We start from the raw sequence: 14993 nt of genomic DNA on the forward strand, positions 1-14993 counted from the left end.
AAAGTAATGTATGCTTTGTAGCTTTAGAAATGGGTATACCAGTTTAATTCAAGATATGGTTGAAAGTAAATCTTTCCTGCAAGAAGAACATAGTTGTGGATGGCCTGCTGCACACTAATGCATTGAGAGTTACACCTATCCATTAATCCTCAGCAGCTTAGGGGCATGTTGACTGACTTGAGGGAAATTTAGCAAAATAATGGATACAGTACTGGAGGAGACCATTTGGCCTGTTATCTCAATGCTGGCCGTCTGCAAGGACAATGCAGCTAGTACCACCCCTCCTCGTTTTTCTTGCAGCTCGGAAATTCTACCTCTTCAGATAACGATCTAGTTTTCTTTTGAGAGCTGGGATTGACCCTGCCTCCACCACACTGTTTCTCAGGTAGCTCACTCCCGATCCTAACAAGTCACTGTGTGAAAAAACGGTTTCCTCCTATCACTGTCACATCTTTCACCAATCATCTCTGGATCTTGGTCTTGCCAGCTCAGGAGAGTAGGTTCACCCTGTCTACTCTGTCAGTTATTTGATTCTGAACACCTTGATCATATTTCCTCTTGGCCCCCCCTTTTTTTTTTAGAGGAAGCAGCTTCTCCAATCTGTTTGAACCTATCCATGTAACTGAAGTTTCTCATCCCTGAACAAAATCTAGTAAATCTTTTCTGCACCCTGTGTAAAGCCTTCATGTCCTTGTGAAATAATGTCGCCCAGAACTGGGTGCAGTGCTCCCATTGAGACTGAAGCAGTGTTTTATCCCAGAATGGCATGATCCAGGAGGAGGCCATTTCACCCATTGTGCCAATTTCCTGCCTTTTCTCCCGGTTGGTACATGCCATTTCAATATCCAAAAGCATCCAGTGCTGTCTTGAATACCTCAGTTGAATCTGCCTCCTCCACATTTCCAAGTAGTACATTCCAGAACCTAACTACTTAATGTATGAAAACTTTTTTTTTCTCATATCACCACTGCTTCATTTGCACATGACTTTAAAACTATGCCCTTTCCTCCTTTCCCAAGTGGGAACAGCTTCTCCCTATCTATCACCCTTGTTATGATAAATTTCACACACACAATGATTTAACTTCCGGTTTGTGCTGATAAGCAGAACAAGTCGTCATCTTATCCAAAGTCAAGTTAGCTGGGGAGCTGACACCAGCCTGTCTGAATAATGTACACTGCGCAGATGTCACAATTCACATCGAACTTTTCCCTACCCTCATCCGTGAGCATCGAGAGCCAAATGTATAATTTGCAGGTCCCGTTCAGAATTAGAGGAGAGACATTTGGTTGGTTTTGCTGCTCTGAAACTCAGGAGACATTGAAATGTGGTGCTGCGATGCGCCACAGCTGGGGTCACTCTAACACTGTGTAGACTGTGGCATGGGTATTTTACCTTGTCAGTTTGTACAACATCTAACCGTATGATGCATTTACCCGGCAACGTGTGAAGTGATGGGGTGGGCTCCTAAACTCCATCTCAGCCAGAATTGTTGGGCATCCACCTTCTAGAATCTCTTAAATACCTTCTCCAACAATTTTCTGTTTGGGTTCCAATTAAAGCAATCACAGCGCATCAAATTATAGAGTGGCATTGTCTTCGTTATTACTGTGTGTGCAGAAAACCTGTGAATCTAGCTGCTACACAAGATACAGTTTTGCAATGTCGATATCTTATTGTGTATATAGCATTAGTTTAGGTGTGGTGTCAGCCAGCATGAATTAGTGCAGGATAATGGTTCCATTAGCCATTATTCTACCACTTCCTGTTTAGGTTGCCATCGGCTGAACTTAACTGCCAGGATAAAGCAAAACACTTGTTTAAAGTCTTGTTTCAAACACATGCTTTTTATGCATTAATTATGTGTGTGTTTTTTGTCCAAACGTGTTTCAAATACTTCAGCAGTTTCATGAGCTTCCATTTCCCCAGAAGCGTGACAGTTGGATGTATTAAGTTTGTGTGTAAATTTTTAAACTGTTGTGTTTCACTGATTCATATTGCTCATCATTCCAGGTCTTATTTACATTATATCATTAATAGATTGTGATACGTCTCTTGTTACATTGGGATCATAGTGGAGACAAATATTTCCTATCCCCAGCGTTGCCTGGTTTTGCTAGTGATTTGCCAGACATTTCATTTAAGTAGCAACATGAGGCTAAGGCAACTTGTGCATGCAGCAGCAGGCGTAGCCTGTGTGTTCCGCTCTGTGATGAACATTCCATGTCAACCCATGTAACGCGTGTTTCTCTGCAGATGCTGACGATGCTGATGATGATGGTGGTGATGTTGATGGCACCAAAATCATTGTCCTCAGTTACCCCCAGTACTGCCGCTATCGGACTATGCTGAAGAGAATTCAAAACCGATCGTCGTCTTGGCTGGTCAATGAGTTTGTAATGGCCCTGGGTGGCATTGCGATATTAAATGGAAGTACCCGGGTCCTCTACTGCCGTGACACGTTTGATCATCCAACTCTGATTGAAAATGAGAGCGTTTGCGATGAGTTTGGTAAGTACTTTCTCTCACTTTGTTGTAATCTCATCAATGTGGTTGAAATAGAGGACATTGTAAAAGTTTTGAATTCCAACTGATAGACTGCATAACTCTTTTTAAACAGACTTTAAGGTTGCCAAAGTATGTTGCAGTCCAAGGACTGTACTCGTTCCTGTAATGCTAAATAGTGAAGAAATTAAAATGAAACATTTTTTTTGTGTAGCTTCCCACTAGATTGTCACATTAGATTCCTCGGAAATTGTTTGGTATTGTTAGAGAAGAGGGTGTTCTGTGCCTTCAAGCTGTGCTGTTTGAGAAATAACCTGTAAAGTAAATATGAACACTCAGTGTTTGTTATTCAGTGTTAGCTGCAAAACAAAAGTTTGAATTCCTTTCTGGTACAAAATGTTTAGTGGTTGAATAAAAGCAACAAAAGTCAGGAAGAATGATTTCACTGAGGATGCATTAAAACTAAACTTTATTTTTGGTGCGCTAACGTTTTGCTCTGTAGTGATGACAGAGTTGAACTGTGAATGAAGCCTCAATCCAGCTCAAGCCAACACACAGCAACGATATGTTTTGCACCCATTCTACATTATGTACCTTTAGCATCCAAATGAAAGCAACAGTACTTAACACCACACCAATCCTACCTTGTAAATCTCGCATAAAGGATACAGTTTTGACAAACTCTCTCTTTTACATACACCTATAGCATGTATGTATACAAACATGAATTTATATAGATATGAGAGCAATAAACCAAGCCAAATAAACTAAACAATGAATTGCCTTCTGCATTTCCTCACAAATAGTAGTTTGTCATCTTATTTGTGGTACTCACTACAGGTATGAAAGATTGTGGCAGTTTGTACAACAGAAAAGATGTATACTTCAATGTTTAGAAATCTGCCGAATTGTTTAATTTGTTGATATTCGTCCTTCTCATTTGATTGCTGAAATTATCAGTTTATAAAAGTAGACGAGGAATAGGGTCGTAAAGCGTTTTGGAATATCAAAGGGGGCAGCCTTTGCTGAATATTTGTAAAACCCAGAGTTTGCAGGATTCGGAAGGTTCAGGACACTTCATAACATGTTGCATTTAAATTTGTCTTTTTTTTCTGGCTGCATACATTAAATGTTTTTAGTGCAGTAAGGCTTAATAGGGTCAAAATGGCATCTTGCCAGGGATGGAGGCATTGAGTCAGATAATCAAGCAGCTTGAAGAGGCAGAGAGGTTTCTGGAGGGAATTCCAGAGATGGGGGTAACCAAAAGCATTTTGCCAACAGTGAGACAAGGGAAAGGAGGGTAAAGTGCAGGAGTATGAATTCGACCAGTTGAGTTCCTGTTTGACAAGAGGAGCTACCTCATCATTTCAATATCACCTCAGTGCTGCGCTGGTGAACCATTTTGACTTCGAGTTAGGAAGTTGGGATTAACACGTGTTGGGCTTTGGTTAAACTGAGGAAGCTGGAGATTACCACATTCTGCAGCTTTTCTGGGACCAAAGTAAACATGATATCAATTCTGAGAAGGGTTGAGTTGTTGATACAGAGCAGGTATTTTTGCTGAAAAATCACATTCTGTTGGACTGTTGCCAGCAATGAGTAAAACTGACAAAATGCAGTTGGCAATATTGGCCGTGTTTCCTTTATTTGGAAATATTAACCTTGAACTGTTGAGCTCTGGAATTCTTGGTCTGCAGCTGCCATTAGATTATCAAATTACTTTACTTTGTTTCTGTGCAGATTATTATCAGCCAATGGAACTAGAAATTCAGTTTTTTTTTCCATTTAAATGTTTGTCCTATGGAAAAGTGCAACTCCTTTTGTAAAAAACGCTTTTAAGTAGCTGCCCATTCTAGGCAAGCTGAGTGGAAAAGTACACAATGGGCTGACTCATTGGTTCAGATAATATGTTTATGAGCACAAAGACAAGTAACTGTATTGATGGAATTATTAAAGTCAATTATTATAGTATGTGATTTCAAGTGTGTCTAATTTTTAGTGGATAACAAATTGGTTTAACATAGTACTCTTATGTTTTATAGATATTTGTAATACAGTATTTGTATGTGTATATGCATGTATTGTAAATGGAATTTTCCTAAAGTCTGCTGGATTCCATTCTAATGTAGTAATCACATAACATGAAGAGTGCCATTTTGCATTACACTGACGTTGTAAAATAATCTCTCATCCTGGCACTGTGACAAAAACACTTCAATGTTGTAATGTAAAATTGCATTCACAGTATATGTTATAGAAGTAATAGATAAACACCAGGGCACCAGTTGACGGCTGTAACCTGGCCTCAGGCATGGTTGGCTCATTGTAAACATCCTAAGCTTCATTCTTATAGCTTACGATGTCACATGGCTCCAACATTTAGCTTACAGTCTTATAAACTGCTCCTGACTATCCAATAATACCCGTCTGTCTGTCTGTCTTGGTACCTATCTCCACTTCTCTGTTATTTTATACAAAACGGGTACAATATTAGCCACCATCTTGTATAAATATCTCACTAAACGATACACACTACTTTGTGCCACTACTTTGCAGGTGGAACAATAGTCTTTTTTTTCAGAAAATGCCAATTCTTTAATGGTGTGTTTTTCTGACTACTTACTCACAGAAGCACTCCATTAGAATTTGCAAACTTCTCTGAGCAACCCCCAGTGAAACTGACTTGTTTGCATTTACTTCAAAACATTACCTACTTATTACATAAAAGGGAAATGGAAGGAGTAAAAATCGTACATTAATAAGTCTCAGACTCCCGCTGTCTGGGAGCAAGGTTGACTACTAAATAGTCATTCCTTTTCAATTGTGCTTATTCCATTATTGAGTTATAGCGATGTCCGTACGTTAATCACAACAGCAAGGCTCATGCAGTGTCTTTGTAAAGAAACAGACATCCTTTAAACAGGAGTGTAATTAAAGTGCTGAGGAATGAGTGAATGTTATACCATGAAAATAACTAATGAAAATACTGTTTCTCCCAAGTTTCCATGGTAAAGTTGTTATGTACAAACATGTTCCTGAACAGCAAGTAATTTTAGCAATTAGTGTTAGTTAATATAAATAACCAACCTGCAGAATGCATCAAATGATTATTTTGTTTTTGCAGTGCAAATATTAACATTATCAACCAGCTACTTCAAACCTGTTCAGGAATATGGTGAAATACTCCCCACTTGCCTTGATGAGTATAACTCCAACTACACTTGTGAATCTTGACACCATTCAGGGCAAGCATCCACTCCCGCTCCCCCCAGCAGTGTGTAGAGTTTACAAGGTGCACCGCAGCAAATGACCAACAGCCCAATGCAAAACCAGTCACCTGAACCACGTAAAAAGACAGCAGACTTATCATAACTTGTCTGCAACTTCCTGTCTGATCTGACTTGGGGCAATATACCGTTCCTTCGTTGTCACTGGATCAAAAAACTCTGTGGTTATATCCAGACTCAATGTTCCCTGTTTTCTGCAGTGTGCAGACTTCCGAGGTCTGATTGTGATAGCGACTTCCACAAGCTGATATCAATGTACAGCAGTGAGCATGGGAGCTCCTCGTGACTGCACGTCTGTGTATCTATGCAGCTTTGAGGGAGCATTGCCTACAGTCCAAGGAGTTCAAGAAGGCAGCTCACCTCAACTTTTTGAGGCCTGTTAGGGATGGGCAATAAATGCTGGCCCAGCCAGTGATGCCCACATCCAAATAATGAAGCAAAGGAAATCATTGTGAGCAGAGAGCTAAATCATCTGTGGTTCTTCCTCCCTGCATCTCAGTCCCTTGGCCTTCGGGTAACATCATTAAACAAGTTGGTTTTAGATTTTGTGGTGGGTTATTGAAACCTGAACTGTTTGAGTTTTGGGAGAAGTATTTATTGTCCCGATGTAATTCCCATGTGCCAGTTCTGACATTATTCTGTAATATTATAACTGTGACTGTTAATAGTGATGAAGAAACCAGGGCACCTCCAGTGGTTTTGGGCAGACGAGTGTCAGGAAGAGTAGAGTGAACTTTCTTGATGGAAGAAATAGCATGAAAAGGTGGATGAGTTTCTCTCTAGTTAGCCTCTGGTCCCCAGAGGCACTGGGCTGGAGAGCAGCCAATTGTGAAATAGCCAATGAAAGAGCAGCTGGTCAGCTGATGAAGATATTGATGATGAAATATTCCGTCCAACAGGAGCCTGGCGTTTATACTGTTCTTTCTGTCTCATGGGATGAAACACAACGCTGTTTTCTTCGTCCGTTTCTGCATTGTCCAGTTTTGCAGCCATTGAGCTTTGTAATGTCATCGAGTTTTGGGGAACAACTGCAATTAGCCAGGTCCCAAAATAATAACCTGGTCCCAAAATAACACCGGAAACAATTTGTGTGACACTGTTTGGAAAATGAGTGCGTCTTGTCTGCAGATAACTCTCCAGATTATGGAGTGTAACAAATGGTGGGGGATATGATGTCTGCCTGTCTTTTGATGGCAAAGAGCCAAGACTATAGAAACATGGAGTGCATTCCTGAAGATCAATGTTTGAACTATATTCTAGAGCTTGGAGTTGTGAAACGGATGTGACTTTATAGGGAGATGGGTATCTAGGCTGAACTTCAGTTAAAATATTCTTCGTCTTCTCAAAAGCCATCAGTCGAAACAGTTTGGACTGTTGGTGCGTTTCTAAAGAGGAATTGTTACTTAAGTTTTAACAATTCCCTTTTTAAATTTAACTTCCGGTTATGTGACACTTGCCTTTTGAAATCAGGTCTGCTGTGTTCTTGGGTTAACTGTTTAGAATGGGCAGGCAAGGGAGCAATCAGCCTTTCTTCAAACACTTCCTTAAACATTTCATTTGTCTCCTGTTATCAGATTCACAAAATGTGTAACCGTTTGATTGGGTTTATTTCAGCAGCTGTGATAAGACACTTACAGTTATCAGTGCTGGTTTCTTTCCAGATTGAGTCCATGACCTAATCACACTGTTAATGATCGAGTGGAAACATGAGCTCAAGCTGGTGCAACACTTGCACTTTCCAAACGACAAGTTGTGGGTTTACGTTGATCGAAGCAGGCTGTGTAGATAATGATGTCTATCTCTCTGCTCTCGTACGGTGTGGAAGCAGACCATTTGCCCCACTGAGTCCAAACTAGCCCTCCAAAGAGCATCCCACCCAGACCCAACACCTATCCCATTAACCCTGTATTTCCCATGAATGGTCTGCCCTGCCTGCACATCACAGGGCAATTTAGCATGGCCAGTCTACCTAACCTGTACCAGAGGAAACGAGAGCACCCAGAGGAAACCCACGTGGGTGAGAGGAGAATGTGCAAACTCCACACAGGCAGTCACCTAAGGGTGGAATCGAACCCGGATCCCTGGCGCTGTGAGGCAGCAGTGCTAATCACTGAGCCACTCTGCTGCCCCTTCCCTGCCTGTGATAATTATGTCTTTAGAATTAGTGACCTATGTATTACGTAGTAACTTTGAACTAATCACACACACAGACTATTAGCTTGGAATTTCAGTTGCACTACACTTTACAGATCCCCTGTACTTTCTGTGCCCTTTTTTTTAGTTTGTTCCATTGTTGTTCACACCAATTATTCATGCTAGACTGAATCTCCAGAGTCTCCCTGCCCAGCTCAATCCTGTCCTCGCTCAGGTCTCCACACACCTGCATACTTGGCAGATATCATCTGAGATTGTTTAGATGCGACAATACTTATTCCTGACTTCGACCAGCCATCCCAGTGTGCTGGCGAGTGACCCAGGACTTTGCAGGTTTCGATAGCGGAGCTACTTACTGGATACAGTCGGTGAGATAGTAAGGGTTCTATGTATAAAGTATCCTTAACAGCATGTACATACACTGAAGGCCATTCTGATTTGCTTCATTCTTTGCTTCAACGGGGCTCATTTTAGCACAAAGTTAAGTATTGTTTCTTTTATATAAAAAGACACGAAGGCAAAGCTTTTCATCAAAACATACACGAGAGTGCCAACTTTCAGAGGGAACAACAATTTATACTGTAGGAGAAAACGGTGCTGCTGATTGGGAGGTCAACTCTGATCGAGGCATTGCCATGGAAATGCACTTGGGTGATATTGTCTTCTGATTTTGTATCATTCCAAGAGAGAGCAATTCCTGGGCTTGTTCCTTTTTCCTGCAGAGGATAGGTGCCTGGCTGTGAATACATGTAACTTCCAGCAAAAATACATAAGGACGCAACTCAGCCTGATAGCAAGTCCCCCTGCTGTACTATTTTGACAAAGAGCAGGAAGTCCTAGCCAACATTTATCCTTCAGCCAATATCATTATAACAGACAACTTGGCCATGTTCACAACTGCTTGTTTGTGGGAGTTTGCTGTTTACAAATTGGCGCCATCTTTCCTGCTTTACAGCGTTTCAGAAACACTTCAGTGACTGGAAAGCATTTTCAAACATCCTTGAATCGTGGAAGATGCTGTATTAATGCAACTCAGTGGTCTCTGTTAAAATCGTGATTCCCAAGATGCCTGGTTCTACAGCAGAGAAACCAAGCCAGTGAATCAGAAGCATCAATTTAAGTTGCAACTGTGCACATCTTATTCAAGGGACTTCTCTCTGGTTTATTTAATCACAGCATGTTCTAATTCTTTGAGTTTCTCTCTTGGGATTGGCAACACTATTTGAACACCTCCAGTAGATCTAATGCCTTGTAATCACTGCCAAGCATCTGTTGTTCTGTCAGGTTTATTCAATGGTACTACCTGTGCAGTAAGCATTCTACTCTCTCTGTCAAGAGGTTTGGGGAGTCTATAATGCAGTGTTATTTGCAGTCGATGACAAAGAGCTGTTTCAACTTGTCCAGAACAGTAGTTCTTGTGGTGTAATGATGTGGGGGCTAGTACAAATCGAATCTGCAGTAAACACATTATGGTGAGTGAGTGGTCAGTCTGTGGACAGACACCTTAGGCAGATGGTGGAAACATTCATTGTTGTTTATTCGGTTTTGGTGGGGGTGTCTGTGATGGTTATCTCACCTCCTGTCTGTCCGAGTCTCCGGTACACTTGATGAAAGCTGTGATTAGTCAACCATGCCATTTCCAAGATTGACAGAATAGTGCATTAGTAAAAGGTGAGCTTTGGTAGACCTTGCTCTTTTTTTCATACTGCAGCCCCTGTCTTTCAGTTATCTTGCTTAATTCTATATAGTTAAGTTCTACAATAGCTGCACAAACCTACGTTTGCACTGAGTAAGCCCCTTATAACGCATGCAATTTTCTGTCACTGTTTGTGACATTTCCATGTTTGTGATCTTGTATCGTTATTTTAGACCCTTTCACATCTCCCCTGAACTTTGCAATTCCACGTGCACCCGGCTACCTCCACATCATGGTGCTTGGTGCCGAGCGATTTGACTATAAAGACATCCCGGCGGTACTCTTTGTCTATGCCAGCAATCATGTTTGGAGTGCCAGGTTAATTTCCTGCTCTCTGACCGGGAAGGGGGTGGGGGTGGGGGAGGTGGGTTGGTGTAGTTTGAGACACTGCCTCAGCTAACTCACTATTGACTGGGGATCGAACCTGAAACCTTCCCGATCTGCTTTGCCGCACTGCTTTTGGGCCAACTGGCTAAGCCATTAATGCAGGGTATATGCATTAGCAATATTACATTCTCATAATGATTTCCACATCCCTCTCCTTGGGCCGGTTTGTAAAAGCCTTCTCTGCTTTGCCAGATTGCGTCAATTGTTGATGTATGGTTTAATGGCTGGAAGGTTTGTGAAATATATCTCTGCATTTCACATCAATATGGTGTAAGGTTAAACACACAGAGCCTTTTGAATGTATTGTGAAATATCAGACAGCACTGTATTTTGTAAGCAGTCGTGTATACAGTGGGTTGTGCAATATCAAGCTGACTGAACAATCTTTTAAAAGCACTCCACATTTCTCCTCTCAGGCAATGCTGATTACTTTCCTTAAGAATGGATGCAATTGGTCCAGCTTTGTTTAAAAAAGGCACTTGTTTTTGTGTGTGGACTGTCAGTATGCATTCTGCAATGGTGGAAATTAAATGTTGCTAAAATTATATTCCACAAATCCACAACACATTCTCTCAATATTGAGATTGGTCCTGACCTTGATTAGTACAAAATGCCTCATGCAAGCTTCCTCTTTACTTTTAGGCCTATAGTTGCAGGCTTCAGTGTGGAAGAGCCACTTGGAGCATTAAAAGCTAGGATCAGGAAGAGGCAGTTCAGCCTCTCAAGCCTGCTTTGCAATTCAGTGGGGGTCATGGCTGACCTCAGACTTGTTAGTTCTCATTGTGGAACTGAATGGCTTCCTCATGCTCTTGTTATGTAATGCTGGTAATGTGTCACAGGACATCAATGTAAACATTTTTACAAAAAGAGTAATTTCTGCCAGGCTGCTGTTCCTAGGGACTGGAGCTTGTGTGGCAGGTTTTGGAGCACATGTCTGAAGTATTTCACCATAATATTGACAGGGCCCTTAGCTTTTGCAGTATCCAGTACGTTCAGCCATTTTTTAGACATCATGTGGCCTGAAGACTGGTATGTGATGTTGGGGGACCACTGGAGGAGGCCGGGATGAATCATTCACTTGGCACTTCCTGGCTGAAGAAATGCTTCAGCCTCATCTTGTGCTCTGATGTGTTGGTAGTAATTGTAGAATGGGGGATATGCCAGGCCTCAAGGTTACAAATTGTGTTGGAGTAAAATTCTGCTGCACTTGATGGCCCATAGTGCCTCATGGATGCCTACTCTTGAGTTGCTGGATCTGCTCAAGGTCTCTCCTATTGAGCACGATGGTGTGCCGCACAACAAGGTGGAGGGTATTCTCAATGTGAAGGCGACTCCATAAGGACTGTGCAGTGGTTACTCGTACTTCTGTCTAGGACAGTATCAGTGTCTGCAGCCAGCAGATTGGTAAAGATGAGGTCAGGTATGTTTTTCCCTCACCTTCAGCCGCAGACCCAGTCTAGCAGCTATGTCCTTTAGGTCCTGACCAGCTCAATGATTAGTACTGTTGCTGAGCTACTCCTGATGGTAGACATTGAGATCCCCTATCCAGAGTACATTCTGCACCCATGCCACCCTCTACCTCCTCCGAGTGTTGTTCAATATGGAGGAGTACTGATTCATCAGCTGAGGGAGGACTGTGTGTGCAACAGCAGGAGGTATCCTAGTCCATGAGACTTCTTGGCAATTGGAGTCAATGTTGTTGTTCCCCAGATTACCTCCCTCCTAACTGTATACCATGGTACTGTGAATCTCCCGAGAAATTGTGATGGTAATGTTTGGGATGTTGTATGTAAAGTATGATTCCATGAGTATGACAATGTCAGGCTGCTGCTTGACTCCTCTGTGAGGTAGCTCTCCCAATTTTAATATCAGCCCCAGGTGTTGGGGGCATTGCAGGGTCTGTGTTTGCTGTTTACAGTGCCTAGATCAATGCTAGATGTCTGTCCAGTTTCATTCCTTCCTTTTTAACTTTGTAGTGATTTGAGTACCTTTTCAGAGGGGAGTTGAGAGTCAACCACGTTGCTTTGGGTCTGGAGTCGCATGTAATCCAGACCAGGTAAGGACAACAGATTTCCTTCATTAATTACCCAGACGGGGTTTTAAGACAGTGGTTTCATGGTCGTCATTTCACTTTTATCTTCCAAAGTTTTAAATTTCAAATCTCAACATCTGCCACAGTGGGACTTGAACCTCGGTATCCTGGGTTACTAAAAACCGAAAGAACTGCAGATGCTGTTAGCCAGCAACAAAAACAGAAGTTGCTGGAAAAGCTCAGCAGGTTCGGTAGCATCTGTGACGAGGGATCAGTATTAATGTTTCGGGTCTGGTGACCCTTCCTCAGAATTGATGATGGTTAGGAAATTGTCAGTTTATGCGCAAGAAAATAGGGGAGGGAAGGAGTAAGGAGTAAATGCTAGGTGGGGATAGAGTCCAAAGTGAAAGAATAGACAAAGGAGTGAATAATGATCTGGCTGGGAGGGTGAATAGCTGTTAATGGAGCCTGCTAGTGGCTAACGATAGATAATCTGTAATGGGCAGCCTAGGTGAGTGTGATAGTTCAGGCCCTGAAGTTATTGAACTCGATACTGAGTCCAGAGGGCTGCAGGGTCCCGAAGTGGAAAATGAGACACTGTTCTTCCAGCTTGTGCTGAGCTTCACTGGAGCACTGCAGCAAGCCTGAGACAGAGATGTTGGCCAGGGAACAGGGTGGTGTGTTAAAGTGATAGGCAACTGGAAGCTCGGTGTTTTTGATGAGGAGGTTCTGTGAAGCGGTCACCCAGTCTATGTTTCGTTGTCCCAGTGTAGAGGAGACCGCATTGTCAGCAGAGAATGCAGTAGACTAGATTGTGAGAAGTGCAGGTAAAGTGCTTCTTCATCTGGAAGGTATGTTTGGGCACTTGGATACTGAGAGGGAGGAGAGAAATGAGCAGGTATTGCACCTTCGGTTGCAGGGGAAGGTGTAATGAGGCTGCGTTGGGAGTGAAGGAAGAGTTGACCAGGGTGTCCTGGAGGGAGTGGTCCCTGCAGAAGGCAGACAAGGGAGGGGAGGGAATGTGTGTCTGGTGGTGGCATCTCACTGGAGGTGGTGGAAATGGTGATTGATGACCTTCTGGATGTGGATGCTGGTGGGATGGTAGGTAAGGACAAGTGGAGCCCTATCACTGTAGTGGGAGGGAAGATGAGATGAGGGTGGAAGTGCAGGTGTTGGGCCGGACCGGGTTCGTGGCCCTTTTGAGAGCGGGGAATCCTTGGAATAGGAAGAAGGTGGACATTTTGGAGGTTTGCTTGTCAAAGTTGGCCTCGTCGGAATATGTGTGACAGTGATGGAGGAACTGGGGCAATGGCTGTGACTCTCTCCAGGAGGTTGGGTGTGAGGGTGTATAAGGTAAAAACAATGACTGCAGATGCTGAAAACCGAATACTGGATTAGTGGTGCTGGAAGAGCACGGCAGTTCAGGCAGCATCCAACGAGCAGCGAAATCGACGTTTCTGGCAAAAGCCCTTCATCATCCTGATGAAGGGCTTTTGCCCGAAACGTCGATTTCGCTGCTCGTTGGATGCTGCCTGAACTGCCGTGCTCTTCCAGCACCACTAATCCAGTGTGAGGGTGTATAGTTGAGGTAGCTGTGGGTGTCGGTGGGTTTAGAGAAGAGGTCAGTCTTGATGCTGTGTCTCACATACTGCTTGGTTTGCAGTTTGAAGTTGGTTTGAGCAGCTACTCCCCATTTTAATGGGCTGCCCCTTTTGGGCTATCTTATGGCTGAGAGTTCCATCAGCCAGCATTGAGTGCCTTTACATTTCGTCAAGTGTCTCACTCTTGGGTTCAGCCAGCACTCCTAAGCAAAGGCTTAAGTTGAAAGTAACCACAAAATGCCAGTGATTCCAGCATTCCGGAAGCCAGCTCCTAGTATTAGCAATTAAAGCTGTTTGTGCTTTCAATTGATCATCCCTTCGAATTATGCATAAGCTTCAGAAAAAGAAAAACATTTTAATATTTTCCATGTACTGTTTATTTTGCTCTGCATCGCAGTTGCTCCCCAATGACTTTGATTTATTTCAGATGGTAATTAGTGCCTGTATAATTTATAGTGCAGTATAAATATGCTAGTGATTTTGTGCAATAGATTTGCTTATTGCGCAATTATGATTTGGATAAGGAATTGAACAAATTGCATGATTCACTGTCATTCTCTGAAAGTATAATACGCCTGCTTTATTGTACGTGGGTGAGTTTTCACTGGGAATTATATTTTACAACATTAAATTCTTGGTATGTTAATGGAAGAAGCTTGCCACCAGTTACTGAGAATGGCCACAGCTTTGTCAATAAATCTGCATCTTGTTTTGAGACCCCATGTTTAATGATGTGGAGCAGAGAAAGCAAATTGAGACAAGTCTTGTCCTTGTCAAACCAATACCTCATGGACCACCTTATCCCATGTCGAGACATAAAGATATACAGCATGGAAACAGACCATTCAGTCCAACTTGTCCATGCCAACCAGGTTTCCCAATCTAACCCTGTCCCATTTACCTGCGTTTGGCCCATTTTCCGTTCATGTCCCTGTCTATATGACTTTTAAATGTTGTAATTGTACCTGCATCTACAGCAGCTTGTTCCAAATACGCCTCACCTTTTATGTGAAAAAGTTGCCCCAAAGATCCCTTTTAAATCTTTCCCCTCTCACCTTAAACCTATGCTGTCTAGTTTTGATTCCCACTATCCTAGGGAAAAGATCTTTTGTCATTCAATTTATCTATGCCTCTTATGATTTTGTAAACCTTTTTATTAGGTGACCCCCCCCGCACCCCCAAAGATAAGAGATGAACAGCACAGAAACAGATTCTTCAGTCCATCTCATCTGTACTGACCAGATATCCTAAATTAATCTAGTTCCATTTGGCCCATATCCCTCCAAACCCTTCCTATTCATATACCCATCCAAATGCCTTTTAAATGTTGT

The 14993-nt window shown here is 42.5% G+C and overlaps 1 protein-coding gene across 4 annotated transcripts in view; it reads left to right on the top strand.

Annotated features, from left to right (window-relative positions):
• The window catches only part of arid5b (AT-rich interaction domain 5B), a 125548-nt gene that overhangs the window by 37800 nt on the left and 72755 nt on the right, over positions 1 to 14993 (top strand). For all 4 annotated transcript variants that reach the window (XM_072557922.1, XM_072557925.1, XM_072557924.1 and 1 more), the window contains one exon: positions 2257 to 2511. In XM_072557922.1, coding sequence (XP_072414023.1) covers positions 2257 to 2511 — 255 coding nt within the window. The remainder of the gene's footprint in view (positions 1 to 2256; positions 2512 to 14993) is intronic.

This window comes from Chiloscyllium punctatum, chromosome 38 (genome assembly GCF_047496795.1).
Source record: "Chiloscyllium punctatum isolate Juve2018m chromosome 38, sChiPun1.3, whole genome shotgun sequence".
In the NCBI taxonomy this organism is placed as follows: Eukaryota; Metazoa; Chordata; class Chondrichthyes; order Orectolobiformes; family Hemiscylliidae; genus Chiloscyllium; species Chiloscyllium punctatum.